A 23,526-nucleotide genomic window follows, 5' to 3' on the forward strand; every position below is an offset into this window, starting at 1 on the left:
TCATTGGATGCGGTGCCTTTGAAGCTCGATAACACTTTATTGTCAGCGCAGAGTGCACAGCAAACCGTTATATTGTCCTCTTTAATCTAATACAAACTGCAGTGAGAAAATGTACATGTCTCTCCTTCATTATTATGTTGCAGGAAGTAACATTGGAAACTTAAAACCAAATGATGTCAAGTCTAGGGCTGTCACGATAATTACTATATCGACTTATCGTTCAATAATTAACAGATAAACAATACATTTTGGCCTCAATATTTATCGTCTGTACATTTATTAGCTTCCCCGCCTATGTTTTATTTGTAAAACTTTGATTTCTGTCTGAAGCCAATTTAGTTACATTATATTTCATGTTTATCGCAGCTTGTTTGGTTTAAGGATAAGATGATGCACTTTTAGTGCAAAGGTTTACTGTCATTTTTATGCAGTTGACAGTATCGAGTATCGTTAGAGTCAATAATATCGTTTATCGCGATACTTTCCTGCCTCAATACATCGAACTTCAAATTTGTTTTCGTGACAAGCCCTAATTTTACAAACAAATTTCTGCTTTAATCTTTGGTCGTCGCCAAACAGGTGCTCAAAACATGTATTGAAATGTTTTCTTTAAATATTGCAATCATTTCCTAACATTACGCAAGACTATCATCACATCCACCTCACATGGCGCCTTAATCAACAGCAGATTAGCTCTAATTCGTCCTCACTGCAAAAAGTAAATATCAGGCATTGGCTTAAATGAGTTGAATTGAGGAAATGTATCTTGTTTTGAGCGGTTTTCACTCATTTAGACACTTTTCCTGATCGGACCAAGTTTACTTTGCTTGTTTGAGGACATTTCAGACCAGTTCTAGGGTAAATCTCGCTTGAAACAAGAAAGTAAAATTGCCAATGAGATAAGACCAATTTTCTTACCCCATTGGCAAAGAAAATGACCTGAAATTAGGGCTGCAACTATCGATTATTTTTACGATTAATCGAGTAATCGCTTGGCTGTGAATGGTGTAGGAAAATTGTATTTTTTCTATTTTTTTTTAATCACATATAGCCTCAGTGACGCTGCTTGAAGATGTGTTGATGGAGTAAACTAAAGGGAAATGTTTGTTGGAGGCTCTATTCATGACATTTACAATAAACAAAATGTACACACTGCAAAAAGTAATTGACTAGATCAGTATAAGCATCTCAATTTGAGCATAATAATCCAAATTTTAGCTGTTTTGACTAGTTAAGAAGTTCTTGGGCATTTGTCCTAGATTATTTCACTTGTTCTGAGATGCTTCTGACTCTTTTCAATGCATTTCGTCCTTATTTCAGGTCATTTTCTTTGCCAATGGGGTAAGAAAATTGGTCTTGTCTCATTGGCAATTTTACTTTCTTATTTCAAGCAAGATTTACTTTAGAACTGGTCTGAAATGTCCTCAAACGAGCAAAGTAAACTTGGTCCGATCAGGAAAAGTGTCTAAATGAGTGAAAACCTCTCAAAACAAGAAACATTTCCTCAATTCAAGTCATTTAAGCCTATGCTTAATATTCACTTTTTGCAGACCCTAACTATATAAACAAAGCAGGATTTCATCATGTCATTTTTGCTCCATTTTAGTCTGAGTGAACCAGAAAACGATTAATCGATTACTAAAAATGTTGTCGACTACTTCAATAATCGATTAGTCGTTTCAGCCCTACCTGAAATAAGGACGAAATGTATTGAAACGAGTCAGAAACATCTCAGAACAAGTGAAATAATCCAGGACAAAAGCCCAAGAACTTCTTAACTAGTCAAAACAGCTAAAATTTGGATTATTGTGCTGAAATTGAGATGTTTATACTGATCTAGTTAATTACTTTTTGCAGTCCTAACATTGCGGCAGATTTCTGTGGCGTGGATAGTAGGATTAAACTTTCACACGAGGACTCGGAGTCATCTTTATGAAGGGGAGGGCATGTGGATAAACTGCAGTGTATGATTTGCATGTATTAACATATGCCGGGGCCTAATGTATGCAGGTGTGGCAGTCGGGGTGTGCGAGAGGAACGCTTGACGCAGCAGAATCTGAATTGCAAAGCAGCCGTTGCGATCGCTTATCTCGCGTATGTAAAAGACACGCGTGGAGCCCCCGGTGTGTGATCACGGCTGTAATGGCCTCATCAGCGCCCTGTGATTATGGGATGGAGGAAGGTAAAGCTTTGAAGAGCGGCCGCCAGATGTGGACAATCGAAATGGCCACATCGCAGGACACGTGCTGGTATCGAAAAGATAAAAGTATCGAAAGCAGGCGCCGAAAAGAAATGTGCAATCTTTATATTCAAGTTTTGATGCTGTTGGTCTTTTTTTTTTTTATATATTGGAAAAATTGGAAATTTAGGGGGATTTTTTTTAATAATATGGAAAAATTGAGAAATAAGTGGGGAAAAAATTGTGAAAAACAAGTGGAAAATAGAAAAAAATTCAGGAAGACGTGGGGAAAAAACTGGGAAAATTTGGGCCGAAATTGAAAAAAATAAATCAATAAATGAATTGGGGAAAATTGGGGGAAAAAATGAAAAATTGGGGGAAATGTAGGAAATAAAAATTAAAAAAAAAAAAAAAAGGAAAATTGGGGGGGAAAAAATATATAAATCAGAGAAAAATTAGGGGAAAAACACATAAAAAAATAGGCGGGAAAAAAATGGGAAAATGTGGGCCGAAATTGAAACAAAAATAAAAAATCAATAAATTGGTGAAAAAAACTCGTAAAAAAAAATTGGGACAAAAAATGAAGCATTTGGGGAAATTAAGGGGAAAAAAATTGGAAACAAATTAGGAAATTTAGGGGATTTTTTTTTTAATAAAATGGAAAAAATGAGAAACAAGTGGAAAAAAAATAATTTAGGAAGAAACTGAAAAAACTGGGAAGATTTGGGCCAAAATAAAAAAAATATATATATATATATAAATAAATAAATTGGGGAAAATTGAAAAATTTGGGGAAATTTAGGGGGGAAAAATTAGAAAAAAATAGAAAAATTGGGGGGAAAACTGGTCAAAAGTGGAGAAAAAATGCAGGAAAAAATATATAATTTGGGGAAAATTGGGGAAAAAACACATTAAAAAAATTGGCGATTTTTTTTTTTTAAATTGGGGGAAATTTAGGGGGAAAAATATTTGAAAGTTTGGGAAAACAAAACATGAGAAAATGGGTTAAAAACTGTGTGGAGAGGGGGAATAAGAACTTGAATGTGTTTTTTTCTGTCCAGGAAGTTTCTCGATTGTTTCACCTCTAACAAATGATACAAAAGAAATGAAACTGAAGGGGAATAAAAGCAGGAATAACATTATTAATCTGCTTGATGGTTCTATATGACAAATAATTTAGCATAGGTATCGAAAAAAATCGTTCAGGTATCAAAAACGTTTAAAAAAATTTAACTGTATCCAGTATCCCTAAGTGTGGAGAGAGTTTGTCCTGTACCTTCAAACGTGTGCTGGTCCACCACGAGCAGGCTGTGCACCTCCACCTCATCCCCGAAGGACGTCTCGTGAGGAGAGGTGCTGCTGGGGAACAGTTTACTGGAGCTCACGCTGCTGGACAGGGCCTGGAGGAGCAGACGCAGATGGAAAGACACTGGAGTTAATCTAATGCCAGGAACAAACAATAATGAACAACAGAGGCTCATGTCATGAACAGGGCGGTTTCAGACTTGTGGTCACTGTGGTGCAGGGAGCTTGGCCTCTGACTTCTGTGCTTTAATGTTTCAAACCATGACAGAGGGTTAAGTTAAGTTTGAACTGCCGGCTGAGGTCCAAACTCATTTCTAACTCACTACAAACTAGGAATGTGGCACCGACGTAGCAGCTCTGTCTGTCGAGCTACAGCAGGTTTACTAAAGATCTGCTTCACTCTAGAGACTAAATCAGCACAAAGAGGAAACAGAAAACCTTTCTCTGTGATTTTTACAGTTTGTCATGTCAACAGAGTCTCAGTCAGTGTTTAAGCTGCTCAAGATGTTAGCATGCTATCAGTTAGCAACTGTCAATGGTTGACAGTTGCTAACTGGCTTCAACACGTTAAACATATGTGTTTTACATCTATGAACGCTGTGGAAATACTACAGTAACAGCTCAGCTCTGACCTCTGTCACATGTTGCATCCAAGGCTAGATGTTTGGAGTGTGGTTCAGGGCTTTCTCTTGGACAGGTCAGTTTTAGCTAAATGCTAACCAGTAGCATGCCAACATCTTGAGCAGCTTAAACACTGTTTTTCGGGCTGTTTATCTTCTGTTTATCTTCGGGCTTTTATCTTCTTGAGCAATGATTATGAGGAGAGATATTGTTGCACATGTTGTAGTCCTGCCTAATTCTACTTACTGGCCGCCATCACAACAAAAGGCACATGACTGAAAGGCATGTATAGAGTGCCTTCATTAGGCCCCTTTCACTCTCTCACAGGGTCTGTGTACCAGTGCACACAGACACTGGAGGTGGGTAAAGTGTCTTGCCAATGTCTGGTCGGTCCTCACTAGAAGTCAAGTGATGGGGCTGATGCTGATTTGTAGGGATTTTGATTGGCCGATGCCAATACGCAGCACCGATATTGTTGTATATGTAATTACAAATGCAATGCAAAAAAAGTCACGTTAGTTTCCGGAGATATAGTGGTTACTTCTCAGACCTCCACTGTGCCTATAGTTCTAAATCACTTGTACTGAAGGTTCTTCAGTTCTCAACACACACCACAGTTATTACAACTGTGATAAAGACATAACAAACTTTTCAAACAAACTCCAGGAAAAGCATAACCTTAAAACCCACACGCAGAGACAAAAGCAAAAGAAATAATGATTGCACTTTGCTGTTTGGAAATGTTGCTTACTTAGCTCCACTACCTCAAGTGTCAAATAAGTCCCTGTAGTTTCTGTGTTTGGTTTTTGCTGAATGCGCACCTTCCCTTTCATGACGTCCGAGAGCTACTGCAATTACACCGAAGTGAAGTCATTCTGGGAATAACACATGCTCGGCTTGGACTGTACAGCGCAGCAGCAGGAGCACAAACCCACACAAATCCCGAGTAAAAAGCCACTAAAAGTACATTTTGTAGGTCTATTGCATATTCCAGTAGTCAGTCTGCTGTATGTGTATCGATAAGCAAGTCGGCAGTGCGTAGTAGCTCTTAAATTAGGAATAAAAGGCAATGTTTAGGCTCATATTATTGTCATCTCGGGGGAAAATAATAATCGTTCCAATATCCGTCTGCGAGGAGTGCTGATACTCCACACTCCAGAAAAAAGATTAGTCAGATGTCGAGTCTTCAGAGATTTTAATTGACTGCAGCAGCTTTTGAAAACAGCTGAATGAATACGTAAAGTACAATAACAAAGTGTGCTACCGGCGAACAGGAATAATCCCCCATTGTATCGGCGAAGCTCCCACTCGGATATAAATATTTACAACACAGTCAGCGAATTGAATGCCGGCGTATGCAAACAAGCCCTGTGGTGTTTATTAACCGCACTTCAGTTTAGAAAGAGAGCCGACAACTTATAATGAAGACGATGGATGCGCCACCTGCAGTGAGCCGACTGTATTCTCCAAAGCGTTTTGCAGAAACCTGGAGTCTATAGGTGCCGACAGTGGGCATGTGATGTAACAGAGCCTGGTTTTATTTTGTATTCCCATGGAAAGCGTCTCTGAGAGTTCAAAAACAGGAGCAAGTTTTTTCAAAAAGTAGTAAATCAACAACAAACTCCTCTTATTAATTGATAACAAAGCATCCCCCTATAGATACAGACGGCATCTCTGTAATCGCCCATATATGGTCACGTTTAAAAACAGTTAAGGCGAGACACGGCAGGTGAAAGTATTGATTTTTCACGCAGATTTGTATCTATTTTCCTCCCTTTACATCTTAGTTTTCATGTCATATAAAAATGATGATGTTTATTTTATGATGTTTTGTCTGCGAGGTGGGGGCGACCCGGAAGTAGCTGCTGCGCCGCGTAGAAAGGCCGTCTTTCCCGCGGGTTTTCATTCATAAATATTGACAGATTTGACATCCACGTGTCCTGCTAAGGGGCCCCGTGATGACGCTTTCACCCAAATATGGTGTTTTTCCTCCTACGAGACGCTGGAGCGGAAAAGTGGAAGAACGGGCCGAGCATGAGCACTCGCTACAAAACTTCAGGGCTGGTTTTCTCTGAATGAGAGAAGCCGCACTCGGGCAGAGCCTGAGCCCTTATAGAAGCTCCCACAGACTCCAAACTTTACAGTCTGAGATAGGGTTGAAACGACTAATCGATTATTGAAATAGTCGACAGCTATTTTAGTAATCGAATAATCGTTTTCTGGTTCACACAGACTCAAATAGAGAAAAAATGACATGAAAGTGCAGTATTTTTGATGAAAACCTCCTTTGTTTTTCATAGTAAGTGTCTGTACTGTTTTGTACATTGTAAATTTCATAAATATCCGTCTGTGTCTCGTCCAATCAGAAGCAGAATTAGAGCCTCCAACAAACATTGACTTTAAGTTTCCTCCATCAACACGTCCTCTTTAGGTTTATGTGATATTTTTTTCTTTAAAAATCCAATTTTCCTACACCATTCACAGCCAAGCGATTAATCGATTAATCGTAAAAATATTCGATAGATTAATCGATGACAAAATAATCGTTAGTTGCAGCCCTAGTCTGAGACACAACAATATTTTGAAGTTTTTTTTCAGAGGGATTTTTTAATATCTAATTCCTAGCCTGATTTATTCAGCTTTGAAACAAAAAAAACAGGCGGAATTTGAGTTTTTACAGATTTTTTCACTGATGATTAGTTTATTGAAAAACAAAATATCCAAAATCCCCTCTGAAAAAATCTTAGTTACTAATATGTCAATAAAATAAAACCAGCTCAATTCATTATTTTGATTTCGTTGCCCAAAATATAATATTAATGCTCAAAATGCCTTATTTTTTTGTGAAAACATAAAATGACAGAAAAAGTGCAATACACGTTTTTCTCATATTTATATCTGTGATGTTCAGCAAAAGTTTCAAATTGACATCTCTACATTATTTTTTTCCCCCCTATTCACCTGCAGTGTCTCGCCTTAACTGTTTTCAAACATGACCAAATATGGGCGATTCCAGAGATGGCGTCTGTATCTATTGTTTTTTTTAAATTCAGTAACTGTGCATGTAGACAATATTATGCCGTGGGGGCATTAACAACACAAGAAAATAGACGCACTTTGGTACAAGAATAAGGTACAGACACAACAAAAACACACACAATTAAAAGACAGCGAGGGGTAACAGAAAACCGAGGAAAGCAAACAGAGGAGACAGATAATACGTAGCCACAAAATAATAGAGCAGTAGGAGACATGACAACCCCGAGGTGGCAAGTTTCAGCCAGTGCTATATTGTACTTGTTGTTAAATAGGCGTTATTCCTCCATTGTTAATAGGATGACGTCATCACCCGACTAGTCGACTTTCTTGGCTATAAAGTCGACTTCTAAAAATCAGCAGTCGTTCAGGCCCTAAAAGCTGCAAACGATATCCCGTCCACAGCGGTATATAATACATCGTAACGCAGCCCCGGTCTTTGGAAGTACGTGTTGTGCATACCTGGGTGCTGGCGCTGGGCCGCACAGCCGACGTGGAGCCGCTCACGTCCTGGATCTCCACGCGGCTGGACAGGACGCCGAAACACTGGGACACCTCCTGATAACAGATCCGCCTGGAGGAGGGGAGGGGCGGGGCAAGAGGGCGAGGAGGGAGAAATGAAGAACGGTTATCACGACGGCAACGAGGGGTGCAGTGTCTCATGTTACCTCTCCCTGTGTTCCCATTTCACAGCATTTTATAAAACTTCCGTCAAGTCAACTAAAACCCATAAACGTCTTTGTTTTATTATCATCATCATTAAAAAAGGTGCGACAATTCGGGCGTTCTGCTCTCCCAAGATTTCATCCACTGAGCGGCGCTGGAGACTGTTCTGTTCTGTTTTATTGCCTTAATGGTTTGTGCAGCCCTGTGAGGCGACTCCTGTTGTGATATTGGGCTAAACAAAACCACTGATTGATTTAGACGTCGGGGGTGAGTGATTTTGAATGTGTTCTGAAGTGTCAGGAAGGAGCTCTTGACTGAAAAAGAACTGCTGTTTTGGGTCAAACTAGTCCCTCTTTGTTATTGCCATGTCTATGGATCTTCAACTATAGCTGTACACACGATCTACATCAGGATCTCCCTAGTATTTAAGCTCAAATCCAGCCCATACGTCAGAATAAAGGACGATTATTTGTGCCAGTGGACGATGGTTATTCCAGGTTAGCCCCGTTAGCTTGTTACAGTCGCCATTGTTGATGAAAAGTCTGCAATAAACCACAAATGCATCAAGCCCGGCTCAGTGTGTGATCATCTCAAAGGCTGCTTTATCTAGTTACAGCTGTATTGACTGTTATTTTTGCATAATACTTGTTTTCACTGGAGCTATGCGCTGCTAAGGTGCTAGTTAGCTCTGGGCGAGCGGTTAGCAGCTCGGCTACGGACTCATTTGACATGGCTGATGTTCTCACGTTGAAAACGCAGACTCGTATTGGGCAGAGAGAGAGATTTTTAAGTATTGGCAGGACATTCAACAGGAGATAGAAAATATCTTGACTGTCATTATCCCAAAGGACCCAATGTTCTTTCTTCTTGAAAATACCTGAAAATATCCACGATAAAGACCAACACATACTCCGCATCCTTTTGCTGATCACGCAGAAGATGATCACTGTTAATTGGAGGAAACCTTCTCCTCCAACAAAGACAGAATGGACACAGACACTTAAGGCCAGCACACACTACACGATTTTTCTAGTCGTAAACGATTTTATATAGAATGGGGGGTCGACACTACACGACTGGATTCAGTGCGATTTTCGAACGTCTGGGGGTTCACACTTAACGACTGAGAATCGTAAGAGCGACTCACGACACGATTCTGACAAACAGCTGATGTTTTATAACACAGCGCGTCTGTCCTCTCTACGGCTTCAAAACTGACCCCAAATCCACAAAGACAGGCCTGTGTTTGTGAGCGCGGGATAACGTGTGTGTCCCGATTGGTCAACGGTGTCAACAATGTCACAACACCGCAGCGCTAGCTTACTGCTACTACCAAGCTTCAACTTGGCTATAGTTCTGTCACATGGAGATAAAAGTTGGCGACAGGAAGAAGCGGAACGTATTTCAGTGGATTTAATAAGAAAAGGAGACGGGCGTCAACCTCAGGATGGAGGAGACAGCGGAGGAGACGGAGGAGAAAGCGGGGAGGCTAGCCGCCGTTAGCGGGGAGGCTAGCCGCCGTTAGCGGTGAGGTGAAGCTGAACAGTTCGTCTCCAAACTCAGTAAGAGCCGCTAAACTCTGTTCGTGGTTGAAATGTAGCTGGAAAAGGTGGTTGTGGTGAACTTTTGGTGATATAAAGTTTTGCTGTTTCGTGTGTGGGGCTGTGGCCATGAAATGAGTCGTTTGTGCCGCTGGTTTAACAGAGAAGTGAAAAAAGGAGGCGCGGCGGTGTTTTTCTGTCTTTATATCACTCTGTCATTCACATTTGGGACGGTAAAATCACCCACGTTTCTCCTGTGCGTCCAAAATCAGGCTTAAAAATCAAACATGTTTGATTTCCTACGACTGGAGTCTAGTCGCGTCTTTCTGTCGCCCACACGACACGATTCGAACATCAATCGTGACCCCCCCACACTACACGACCCGACTCCGTGTGACCGCCTTCGACTAGACGCGACTCGATTAGACTCGGCACCACTGAGATTCAGAGCAAAAAAAAATCGGGCATAAAAGTAGTGTAGTGTGAGCTGACCTTAAAACAAGTCTACATAATGGAACAGCTGACCGCAAAACTCCAGTAGAAAATGGAGTTGTTTTCACAAAGATGGACCCCAGTGACACCACTATTTGAAAATGTGAATGTAAAACCCTCTGTCAAAGTTGTATTTAGACATAACATTCATACTTCATTTAAATAAACTCCCCCGCCCATCGGATGAAATTTTGGGAGAGCAGAACGCCCAAATTAAATTACATCGTTATTGTCTTCATTGGCGAAAGCAACACTGGCCTGACCAACAAAATCCCAGTACTCGTCCCCAATCGTCTCATCTGAGTGATCAAATGAGGTTTAGCATCTGTGCGTGTGTTCTCAGTCTGCAGCCGGATCCAGACACCTCCGGACGAGTTGTGAATGCGGCGCCTTAAACCAGTGTGGGCACATTCCCTTCCCTTAACAATAGAGCCTGGAGGTGTTGATTTCTGCTACAATACATTGTTATACAGATGTAAATGTGCGATGCTGAAAGACGGCGGCGGTAAAGAAAGGAGAGAGCGGGAACTGAGGACTATTGTTGCTCGACATAATGCATTTGATTTTGAATTTAATCATTTCTCTTTTCATTATGTTTAGCAATCAGGGACTATAGAAGGAAATGAGCTATTTAGAGATAATCTGGTGCTGTACAAACTAATGTCTTTATTATATTGTTCTGAACTAAGCTCTTGTATATATTACGATTTATTTACTTAAGTTTAGCTTATTTAAATAAAAGATAAAGAACAATGTGAGGAATAGGCCTGATCCTGTGGGGGCTGCGGGGCTCGAGCACTCGCTGAACTCTTTGGGCACCGAGGTAAATTTTGATAAAAGTTTAAAAATGGGTCGACTGATTACCTACTAATATAAACAAACTGGTCATTTCAAGATGGAACTGACTGGTGCGGAGTGAGAGGAATTCAATGAGAGAAATGATCAGGGATGTATCGATCTAACACCGGTATCGGATATCGGAGCCAAGACTGGATCGATTTCAAATATCCGATACTGAACTGATCAAGTGAAGACTCATTTTAAAGCTTGGAACCTGGAGAATTGCCGAGTTAGTTTTAACCTAAAAATATATATTTTTGATTGCAAGAAAAGATCAGACTTTGTTGATCTCACACTGGAGAAAAGGTTCTTGAGTCAACGATACTAAAACGTCCCTCCCCTCTATGAACCTCGAGTATTTCGTTGCTTAACTCAACATAAAAGTAAAGCAGACGCGCATTTTAAAATATTTTCTATATATTTTTCATCAAAAACAGTCGATATCAGACACACACACAAAAAAAGAAATGTATATGTAATGTAAATAATATCTTGTATAATCTTGACAATATGTGCAGTAATCTACACACATGTATTGTGGATACACTTTGGTGGATTACTTGGTCAATAAGTAAGGGATAATGTATAGAACGCTGGTCATTATCGGGAAAATAAGCACCAACAATGAATGACCAGCGTTCTATACATTATCCCGCTTATTATACGGCCATTTGCCAACTGAACGCTGAACATAAACTTCGTACACTTTTATGAAGGTCGAAAGGTTTATTTAATGACTTCCACGACAAATAGTTCCCAAGAGTTTGCGCGTTGCTCGGCAACGTTTGGCTAGGCTAGAAGCAGCAAGGCTAGCAGCTAGCCTAGTTACTTAGCTGAAGGTGCAGTTGGAGGAATGGTGGAGAATCTCTGGGTAAGTTGAAAGTCAGACTCACGCTAACTTCACGAGCGATTCCCCGACTTCTCTCTCAGTGACGGGACAGATAGTGTCGCTACTATGTACGCGCGGAGTGATATGAAAGCACCAACTCTGTTGCCATTGGCAGCGTCATTATTATCCTCAGAGGTCCTTTATAAGAAAATAATGACCGGTAGAACGTTGGGAAATCCCATTCAAATCAACGGAGCTTCTACTTACGTTGTGAAGAGCCGTATAATAATTGTAAATAATTGTATATATTCTATGTCTACAACACCATGGGTGCTTTAAGAGGAGTGGGAGCATCTTACACAAACTGTGCTATATGACGATGTATTTGATGTTTTGCATAGCTCGTATACACTTGTGTACAACAAATTGAACTGTTCAAAGGAGCTTTTGTCATGGGACCTCATTAGAGGAACTACAGATACAGGTGTTTCATCTCCTGCTTCATGTCTGATCTGACGTTCGAAACGTCACTTTAGTCGTGCGAGCAACAGTAAAAGATTGATTGGAAGCACACACACTGTTCTAATCTTTTTGCCTTTCAGTCTCAAAGACCCCACACTCAGCTGATCACTGCTGATTACCTGCCGGAATCCCCAGGACTGTGCACTCGAATCATCCAGCCTGGGGACCATGGCCCAAATATTCGCATGGATTTAGGACCAATCACAGAACGAGGAGGGACGGGAAGACGAATGGAAGGTTGTAGTTTGTTTACGGATAAAACATTTCTTTTTTTTAAAGTTTATTTACGGATCCAACATGAGAGCAGCGACTCCGTCTTTAGACCGTGTTCTAAATTTAGCTCGAAAGTTTACAGCAGGAACGTCAGACGTCATCTGATACCATGATACTAAGACATTTGTAGCGCCCAATAAACAGCTATGGACAATCGTAAACCACACCTCTCTCACGAGAAAATGAATTGATAATCTCCAGACTAAATGTAACCTGTGATATTTTGTCTCGCGATAGCCAGGCTAGAAATTACCTGCAGTGATCGGCAATTAGCAGATACAAGAGGAGCTGGAACCTTTAATATCGCTGATGAAGCACTTTGGATGAAACGTCCTACACTTCAACTCCAGAGCTCAGAACATGACTCAAGCCACTTGTAAGGAAGTCTTTTGGTATTGGTTAATATCAGATATCGTCTGACACTCAAACCCCAGAATCAGTATCACACACAGCTCACGTGTCGGCTATCATCGGTTTGGGTCAAAATGAGAAAGAACTAATAATTTGCATTATTGTGTCAACATTATTTGTTGTTGTATTTTCATCAAACTTATGATATAAAAACATTGTAGAAATCTTTTCACAGAAACTGCGATTTAATGCAGGTTGGAATTTATGCAGCAAGTAATAATCTCAACACATACTTATCATGATCTTACACTTTGTTGTTGGGCATCTGTTTCGGATGCCTCCTGGTCATCTCCTCTACTGCAGAAGAATCAAGTTTGTCTGAGCTGCAGTAGATTAAAAAAAACCTCCACGTAGGGCTGTGCAATTAATCGAAATTCGATTACGATTTCGATTATTACACTAGACGATCACAAAAATAGCATAATCTAGAACAAACGATTATTAAGGATGCCCTCCCGCCCGTCCTGCGCGGTTTGTGTGACGCGTCTGATCAGCTGAAACACCAGCGCAGCGACAGAACTGTAAATAATATCAGACTAATATTTATACCTAACTCTTGAGATAAAGCCACTGTTAAGAGCTCACCTTGTGCTGAAGGAGAACAGCTGTTTTAGAAGCCTCCACATCCTTTGCTCAGGCTCTGGTTTTGTTTAGTAGAAAAGTCTAAAACTCTTCTTCAGGAGCAGATCAACGGAGCTCAAACAAACTCTTATTACTTCATGCTGCTGAGATGATTGTCTCTGTTTCCTTCGCATTTCACGAGCTAAAGGCTCAGGCTTTGGTTTGATATAAAAACATTAGCGCTGTGTGATGATGTCATCAGGCCGCGCCGCTCTGTTGGACAGGTGTGAGGGCTGGCCAGCAGGGGGCAGGTATCTCTTGTAGAACTAGTTTTTATTGTCCAAAGAAAATGTAGTCCATAGTTGTTTTTTAAAGGGGGGGTATTATTCAAAATCAACTTTTTCAAGCTTTCCATCATGTTATCATGTCACTCCCTCATTAAAAACATGCCTGAAGTGTTGCCTTGGCACATTCACGTATTTCTGAGTAATCTGTAAAAACTCTGATGGCGGCCATTTTAGGGATAGGTTTGCCTGAGTCCTCCTAGGAACGCCCCCACCTCCTGGAGACGCCTCCGAGCCGAGTAACCAACCACTGCTCCTCAGCAGAACCCCCTCCCCACTGATGCCACAGACAGCGTGTGGAGGGGGCGTGTCGGAAAGAGTCAGAGGTTCTTAAAGAGACAGAGGCCTATTTCAAGACATTCACTACAGCCATTTTGAGAGAGACATTTTATACAAGGCAGTTATTCTAATTTACTGCATTTACAGACCAACAGAAGGTTTGGTCATCATTGTAGTGTGATATAGACTGGTGCTATGGGACTGAAAAAAGCAGAATACCCCCTCTTTAAAAAATAATTAAAAAAATTTAAGGCAACAAATAATCGTTTGATTTCAATTATTACTAAAATAATCGTGATTATTATTTTTTCTATAATGGAGCAGCCCTAATATTTTCCATCTGAAACTGCTTAGAAACACAAACTGTGTCTATTAAAATAAATGTTATTGGGTTGTCCATCCATCCATCCATTTTCTTCCGCTTTATCCGGGGCAGCGTCTCAGCAGAGATGCCCAAACTTCCCGGTCCACACACACCTCCTGCAGCTGTTCTGACCCCGAGGCCACACCAGAACAGCTCGGAGACATAGTCCCACCACCGTGTCCTGGGTCTTCACGAGGCCTTGTCCCACTAGGACATGCCTGGAACACCTCCCGCGGGAGGCGACCAGGAGGCATCCGGAACAGATGCCACCTCAGCTGCTCCTTTCGACGTGAAGGAGCAGCGACTCTACTCCGAGCTCCTCCCGGGTAACTGAGCTCCTCACCCGATCTCGGAGGGTGCGCCCAGCCACCCTGCGGAGGAAACTCATTTCGGCCGCTTGTATTCGCGATCTTGTCCTTTCGGTCATTACCCAAATCTCATGACCATAGGTGAGGGCGGGAACGTAGATCGATCGGTAAATCGAGAGCTTTGCCCCGACTCAGCTCCCTCTTCACCACGACAGACCGATACAGCGACCGCATCACTGCTGACGCCGCACCGATCCGTCTGTCCATCTCACGCTCCATCCGTCCCTCACTGAGAACAAGATCCCGAGATACTTGAACTCCTCCACTTGAGGTTGGGGTTGTTTTGATCATAATTTCAGTCTTAATGGGAAATCTGCTGCTTGTTCAACAAAAACTTGTGTGGAAAGTGCAATATATTATACGATATATGACACATTACAGTTTTATTTGGGTCCTCGGCTCGTCGTCTGCCACTTGGGAACCACTGATGTAAAACACTGGCATTTGCAGAAAATAGTTCTTTACTCTGGGCTACAGTGTTGAGGTTCGGCCCTTGGGTGTTTTGGGAATGAAGAAATCGTCCTCCACGACGCAAACTTGCCGACCCCTGCTGTATGAAGTTGCGTGTAGTTGTCAGTCAGCGAGATAACTTAGTTTAATGTACATGTAATTTTCAGAAAGTCTGGGACTGTTTTATTGATTTAAAAGTTCAGCTCTCGCTCTCTCAACTTCACGCAGGATGAAAAAAGAAGAGAAAATCCCTATATACCTAAGAGGAGCAGCAGGCGAGGATGAATCGAATCAGAGCCGAGCCTGTGTGCGGCGGAGAGCGGGTGCAAATATGAGCAGCGTGAGTCATATTTGGAGAGTGGAGTGTGTGCTTTGTAAAGTGCCTCTGACCTGGGAGACTCGTACAGGGGAACCGTGCGGATGTGCAGCTTCTGGATCTCGTCGATGGTCCCGATGGTCAGGGTGCTGTTGTTCGCCAGGGCCAGACTGCGGGAGGAAAAGAGATCATTAAAAGAAGCCGTGCTCGGGGCATAAGTAGGATTTATGGCACGGCAGGTCCTTTTCCTCTACATTAAACAGCCTAATGTTAATGCAAATGTCCTGTTACCAGAAGAGGAAAGAGCTGTTAGGAGCGACATTTCATCACCGCGACAGCTCCGGTGGCGTCTAAAGTAGGCTGTGAACATGTCCAGGAGAGAAAACTGAAATATGAACTTTTATACCATGGTCTGGGTGAATACTGGATTCTGATTGGCTGGTGCATTATTTTGGTATAACCGCACACGTAGTCCGGTAGTTACATCACTGGGATGTCACTCCGCTGTGGCGTCGCCGTAGCAACGCATGACACAGCTGAATCAGATAAAGGCGTAATTAGTGACTGACAGGAACGTATGAGATGTATTTTGTTTAATTTCAACGTTTTTGGCTAAAACAAAACGTTTGCTAAATGTTTGTAGAGGAGAGTGAGCAGCTAGGTTAGCTACTGTTAATAACATATGAGCTTTACATTTCTATTGAAAACGGTTAAGGCTATTCATCATTTTCAGGCGTACATAAAATGATCCTGCATTGAAGCATATTTGTCTGGATTAGTAAAGTCAAACATAAAAGTTTGAGTTGGGGGGGCCCAGGTGTGAGCGACTCCACCGCAGCTGTTTCCATAAACAGTTGAGCTGGTTGAGCTAGCTAGCTAGCTTCAGGTTAAACAGCGTAAAAGTGAAATAACTCCTGCCCACGAGTGCCGCATATCGGTGTTTACTTCCAGGGAAAAGTGTTTCCGGGTTAGTCCTGTTGTGTTGTGATTCTGTGCTGATGTTGTGTCGTTGAGCCTGACTGAGATCCTCGTAATAGCTGCGGAGAATGACTCGCTCTGAGACCAGCCTTCAGTGACCGGCTAATAACCCACACAAAATAGTCCCGTAGTCTGGCATATTTAGTGAGTTTAGTCGATGAAAACAACATTTATTATAAATGTTACGTTTGTGGGGCCCTGGTATAAGCAGATTAAACAACGAGGAGCCGCATTAGACGTTATAATGCAGGAGGAACTCCACTCCACTGCGCGTCGTGTTCTTGACTCCGCGTCGTGCATTATAACCGTCTAATGTGGCTCCTCGTTGTTTAATCCTTACTTATAGACCAAAAAAACAATTAAATGAATCAAGCTTTGAAGATCTGGATTGCAAGTAGCAGTCCTTGAAACAATGCATTTATAAAGTGCCAGGTTAATTTAGAATTTAGAAAGTTCCAGACAAGGACAAAACCTGGCTGAAATCAATGGGGTGGCAATACCTTTACTAGGGGCAGCTGCCACCACGTACCGTCCCTCAAGATCCACCCCTGTACATTCATTAATGATTTCTAATGAGGCTTCGACCTAAATGTGGTCGATGGTTGACAACAGCTAAAAACATCTGGATTGTTCATAATTTGCGATGTTTGATGGCTAATGCTAACAGCTACTGAGCAGGCTAACAGCTACTGAGCAGGCTAACAGACTCTGAAAAGTCTCCCGCCAGCTTGGTAACTGTCGGCATATATTTGGGACCAAACGCTGCTTCTCATTTTTATCTCTATGGGCAGGAGGAAAAAAAAAAAAAACCTCTTACTCTCTCTTCTCATTTACCAATCTTACAGACTATCGCTTTAAAAAAATTACAGTTTTTCTCGACCGACTGACACCAACTCTAAAAAACAAGACTCTACCGTGAAAACCAGCAAACCACTAAGGAACAGCTACAGGAAACAAATAGAGTTCGGGAATGTGACGTCAAATCGCTAAGCATTATGGGATTAGCAGCAATTGTAAACTAATGGAGCTTTTAAAAGTTAAAATACTGGAGTTATTGTTCACATTAAAACACTTGGACACCACAGTGAGTTAGATGTTTTTACCAGCAGTAACTCAGCAGCTAACGGAGCTGTTCCTCGGCCTTTTTCTCCACTTTTTATACTGTTTTTAGCTAGTGTTAGTCTATGGAAATGTATGCTAACAGCTGCAAAGATGGCGGATCTCCATGGTAACTGTGGACTTACCCGAACTCTACACCGTTTCAGTTTCTACAGTGCATAAGCGTATGTAAAAAACACTGGAAAATGATTTGGTTAACAAAGACTCTGACCTGTCGGGGTAGCCCTCGGAGTTGAGCGGGCACATGTAGTTGACCTCCTTCAGGTTGACGTTGGAGAAGACCAGCTTGTGGTTGGAGGAGTAGATGACGGTGGGGCGGTCGGAGCAGGCGAACACGTTGGAGGTGGACAGGGATCTGAAGGTTCTGAGGACCGTGGGCTGGGTGCCGAGCGTCACCTTCTTACGCTCGCTCAGGGCGCCTGTGGGATGGCAGACCGGCAGATTAATGCTAATGCGGCGCTCTGGAGATGTGTGGAGGTGTGTGGAGGTGGAGAGACTTGACTCAAGGGCTTAGGTTAAAGTACCTCTGTGCAAATTCAAATTATTACCAACTTATCACAGTTTAAAGCGACGGTTCTCCACTGGTATGGCATCAGCGCCCACCGTCACCTCGGGATGAAGCCGTGACCCAAATACGACTGAGATCTACTGTAAAATACTGTCTTTTCCTCAAAAATTGTACTTGAATAAGCATTAAAGGGGCTAGACGCAAGCTAGCCGTTTTTACACTCACTACTGCCACCTCAGGTCATACATGTAACTGCAAATTCTATATTAAGCTCGTGCATGACGGCACTTTGGACCGAATTAACACCGTTTTGAGTGACAGTGCAGGATTTAGAGGCAGTTGTGGTGAACAGGTCTGAGCTCATTCTACACATTAGGATATGGCTGGAACATGTAGGGGGAGGAAAATACATAATTCTAATTTTTAAACTCTGTATAATCCCTTTAAATGAGCCAAAACCTGATAACAGTCACTTCAACAGATTCAGGTAGTGATTTTTTTGATGTGCATTAATATTTCGCTACAGGCAAAACTCAATTTTTTCAGTTTTCAGGTTTTGGGCCAAATTGGTCTCTGAACATATAAGCTTTCACCCGGAAACAGAAAATATGTCTAATCTTCACAATAACATGTTTAAATATTGCGCTGATTCAAAGTTCTCCCATAGACTTATATGGGACAACGCAATTTCAAGGGCCTTTTTCTCAAAACACATTTTTCTGTCATTGTGGCGACACTTTGTCCACGTCAGTCGGACCTAAAGACTTCACATTTTCCAGCCTTGGACTGAACAATATTCGGAAGATTTTTTCAGAGGGATTTTTTATTATTTAATCCCTTAAACCCCATTTATTGAGTTTTGAATGTCAAAAAATAAGGCGAAAATTAAATTTTTACAAAATTTTCCACTAAAAAACAGCTTATTTTAAAACTAAACAAGAAATCCAAAATCCCCTCTGAGAAAGTCTTGGCAACTCATTCATCAATAAAATGAAACCATAAATTTGAATGTAGCTCTGTCCATTATTCAGATTTCGTCGCCGAAAAGATGGGAAATTTGGGGCATTTTTAGGCATAAAACACCTTGTTCTTATATGAAAAGATAAAATGACAGAAAACTTGCAATGTATTTTTTTCTCACATTTATGCCAGTGATCGACAGCAACAGTTTCAAATTGATATCTGTAAATATACATTTTTTCCCTATTCACCTGCAGTGTCTCGCCTTAAATGAGTAAAAGTGAGTGCATTATTTTTGGCTCTGATTTGCTCAATGTCGGGCCCACGAAGCCTTTGGTCAAAAATCATGGCGTGATGTTGGATAACGAGCGAAACAAGTCTGCTGTGTTCAGATCTAGCTTCTTTCAGCTGGGGCTGGGCGATATGGCCAAAAAAACAAAATCTCGATTTCTTTACTCAGTTTCTTTACTCAGGATTTTTGACATAGGGCCTCATTTCCTGGTTATCCACAGTGTTGCTGATTACTGGTGATTTTTTTTCTTAAATTCATGCAGTTCTTATGTTTGAAGAGTTTCGTGGCGCTAGGCTAATGCAAGGCTAGTGCATGTCTATGGTATCAGCTAGCCTGCATTAAAAACAGTGTGACCCGCTCCACAGAGCACCTGAGGCAAATCACTTATAACACCAGACTAACCATATAAATGCCTGTGTCCATAGAGTCATTTTAACCATTTTGCATTTAAAAGAACTTATACTTGAGCAGCATCAGCTTCGTGGTTGTATAAGCTACGCAGCGGCGGAGTGATCTGCTAGAAAATAGTCCCTCAAAATGTGATCATTCATGTGATGCAAAGTCAGTTATATTCCAAACATGATTCTATGGACACAGACATTTATATGGTTAGTCTGGTGTTATAAGTGATTTGCAGCTTGTGTAGGACTATCAATGCTTTCTAAATACCGCGATAATACCGAAAACCGTGATCATTTTGGTCACAATAACCATGAGGTCAAATTTTCATTCCCAACATGTGTCCTGCTGGGGACCAACACACGACCTGAACCTTTCCCGTGGACCAGAGAACATGCATAACTAGACTCCGGGTCTTGTTTTGAAAGCGTGGAGCCCTTTGATCACAGCGCTCGGCAGCAGGACCGTGGCACATTCTCTCTTCTCTCAGGACTGTTTGATTTACCGTGGGGCAAATACAGCTCTCAGTCCTGTGAGAGCGCAAAAAAAAGATGGAAATACAAATAAAAGTTGTGAGGCTGCAGCGCAATGGAGTTTTGGAGAAATTAGCCCGAGCTGAGGGAGAGAACAGGCTCTTGGCGATGAAAGGCCGACGCAGGAGCTGCAGAAACACATTACGCTGCACAAGGGCTGCGCTGATTCTGTCGGTAATGAAACCAGACTGAGTCCAATGGATTTGGAGCTTTATTATACATCTATGGACGAGCTTATTGGCGTGTCAAGAAGGACAGGCCAAAGATAAATCAGAGAAAATGTGTTAGTTTATAAATTAATTACTATTTCTCTGTTGAGGAGCACTGACTTAAACACCTCTGCAGTTCTAAGTCTTTGTAGTCCTGAGTACCCACACCCGAACGGCCCGACTCTCAGCTGATCACTGCTAATTACCTGCCTATTGATCTGTCCTGGGCTGAGTTTCAGCCTCATTAGCCCCTCCAGGCCTGGGGCGTAGGAGGCAGAGCTGAACAGGAATGGAGGTCTGAGATTGTCCCCTGTGTGCAGCAGCCACTGTGCAAAGCTAAACTCCTCCCAGTGGTCTTTAACCTGTCCGCCATCTGAGCTGGAAACTTAAAGGAATAGGCCACCGTTTTTACACACTGAGATATGTTCTTACCTTAGCTTTGACGAGTTCTTTAGGACCTGTCTGATCTTCCCCCGTGCCTTCAGTCACGTAAACACAGCGCAGACGGCGTTAGCATTTAGCCTCTCCCTCTCTCCTCTATAGCTCCAAAACAGGTCAAGATAGAAGCTACCAAGCTCTTCCACGTTTTCCCTATTTAAATATGGTTACGTGAAGTGTTCCACTACAAAGTATAATTACACAAAATTACACAATGTGGATTTTCTAAGCGGATAAAAGGGGGGACCATATTCACCTTATTCCGGACGTTCGCGTGGGCGCCGCCATGAATTGTGCCCGCCCCTTTTCTCCTATGTGTTAACATGGGGCTGGAGAAGTCCGCATAAAATCAGTCACTACACGAAAACAAAGCCGTTTTCAGGCCGCACAGAGAAACGGTGCAGTGTTGACATGTTGGTGCAAATGAACATCGGACATTTTACACAAATCAATCGACTAAACATCAGATTTGAGCGGAGAATATTTTCCCTCGTTCTCCGTTAAAATGAACGGGCTTCGCGCCCGACCGGAAGTGTCAGGAAAAATAGGCGCCGAGACGACGCAAAAAGTGGCAAAAGTGGGCGGGGCGGAATAAGGTGAATTGTAAGGCGTAATAATACCAGGAGTAGTTCGAAATCCGCTCAGTAATCTTCACTTTACTGTGCGGATGCCAAATTACTCCTGGTATTATTACGCCTTACAATATGGTTCCCCCTTTTATCCGCTTAGAAAATCCCCATTGTTTAATTTTGTGCTGTGTTTATGTGACTGAAGGCACGGGGGAAGATCAGACAGGTCCTAAAGAACTCGTCAAAGCTCAGGTAAGAACATATCTCAGTTTGTAAAAACGGTGGCCTGTTCCTTTAAGTGTCGCTGACGAAGCCTTTCAGATGAAGAGGCAAAACATCCTCCACTTCAGCTACAGAGTCCAGAAGATGACTCAAGAACCTTCAGTGTCATGTCTATTAGAGGTCGACCGATATGGGTTTTTCTAAGGCTGATGTCGATATTTTGGGACCAATGTTTATTTATTTTTGACCAATATTTTTCCAAATGTCTGGCCTATAATCCTTCCTGTAAAACAAGGCCGCTCCAACAATGGCTGATTTGATTTTATTACTTTAGGTCATCCAATCATAGTTTCTGTCCCAGCTTTGATTAGTTGTCGTTAGCATTAGCATACTGTTACTAGCCACGGCATTTTGTGCAGCGATTAACAATACAATAGTGGAGGTTAAAACTAACTCAGCGATTGAATTCTCCAGATTCTGAGCTTAAAAATGACATGCAGCATGTCCAAAATCGACGGAGGTTTAGTGAAACTTTGGTTTAAAGAGACTAGATGCAAGTTGGTCATTTTTTATAATCACTACTGCCGCCTCAGGTCATTTGTGTAACTGCGCCTTCTCTAGTAATCCGAAGTAACACCTTTTTGAGTGACAGTGCAGGATTTTAGAGGCAGTTGTGGTGAACAGGTCTGGACTCATTCCACACATTAGGGCAGGGGTGTCCAAAGTGCGGCCCGGGGGCCAAACGCGGCCCTCAGACCAATTTATGGTGGCCCTCGGCCTCTTGCTGTATCGGTACACATCACCAGAGATGGACCTTTTATTTGAAATGTAATAATTCTATATAATTCTAACCGAACAACTAACATTTTATTGTGAGACAGAGCTGGCATGAAGGTTTTAAGCTTAAATAGAGGTGTGGGGCACAATTTAAACCTCTGCTAGTCGGAGGTTTTGCGGCACTAACTACTGATCTACGGCCCTTCACCCCGTGTACGCTTCAATATGCGGCCCCACATGAAAAAAGTTCGGACACCCCTGCATTAGGGCATTGTTGGAACATGCGGGGGGAGGAGAACACAGTTAATTTTAACATTTTTAAACTCCGTATAGTCCCTTTAACAAACTTGAAGCTACCCAATTTGTTCCTCACCTCCCCGGAGGCCTAGGGAGTTGTGGGAAGACTTGTTTTAAAGCCGCGACTTTGCTCTTTCCAATGTCAAAATGCTTTTGTCAGATCAGGCCGATAGCAGATATTGTAAAATCCCCAAATATCGTATATAAATGTTGACTCTTCTTTCTGGGATTCACTTTTTTAGAGACAACTTGTGAGACCTGACAAACCAAATAATCAAGACATCTGCAACGGCCAGGATCAGTGACGCATCCCAGCTTAAGGACAAAGCAGCAGAACAACAAAAGCAGCAGTAATTGTGGAAAAAAAAGCCAATTCTAAACATCACTTAAGCGTTTCCGATGGGGGTACGTACCGGTGGTCAGGTCCAGCCCGAAGTAGAAGAGCGCGCCGTCTCCCAGCGCACACAGCAGGTAGTAGCTGCCTTCAAACGTGGTCATGAGGATGGATCGGGGGATGATCTCTGAAAGGACAAGCCGAATGATTTATCCCCCGCAGCGCTGTGCCCAATCTGCAGCGGCGCACTGAGAAATGTCAGGAAATGCCTCGGACACAAAAATCTATGGCCAATCGCTCAGACTGGCAGACAGCTTTATACAAGTCAAAGCATAGACTGCGGCGTAAATGAAATGAACTGACTTTCTATCTCTGCAGCCTGTGCTTTGTCGACTTTAAGCTTCAATATGTCAAGCGACGGCAACTTTTGAAGGTTTTGACAATGTTAAAATGTTAATTCTCTCATCCAAAAACATACCAGGAGAGGTGGTTTG

General features: G+C 42.1%; 1 protein-coding gene across 1 annotated transcript in view; it reads right to left on the minus strand.

Moving 5' to 3' along the window:
• Positions 1–23,526, minus strand: part of ddb1 (damage-specific DNA binding protein 1) — a 151,693-nt gene that overhangs the window by 70,751 nt on the left and 57,416 nt on the right. The window contains exons 15-19 of the mRNA XM_079554673.1: positions 23,112–23,219; positions 17,706–17,913; positions 15,472–15,567; positions 7,604–7,715; positions 3,456–3,579 (exon numbers count right to left, since the gene is read on the minus strand). Of these exons, the coding sequence (XP_079410799.1) occupies positions 3,456–3,579; positions 7,604–7,715; positions 15,472–15,567; positions 17,706–17,913; positions 23,112–23,219 (648 nt within the window). The remainder of the gene's footprint in view (positions 1–3,455; positions 3,580–7,603; positions 7,716–15,471; positions 15,568–17,705; positions 17,914–23,111; positions 23,220–23,526) is intronic.

This window comes from Gobius niger (assembly GCF_951799975.1).
Source record: "Gobius niger genome assembly, chromosome: 4".
Classification (NCBI taxonomy): domain Eukaryota; kingdom Metazoa; phylum Chordata; class Actinopteri; order Gobiiformes; family Gobiidae; genus Gobius; species Gobius niger.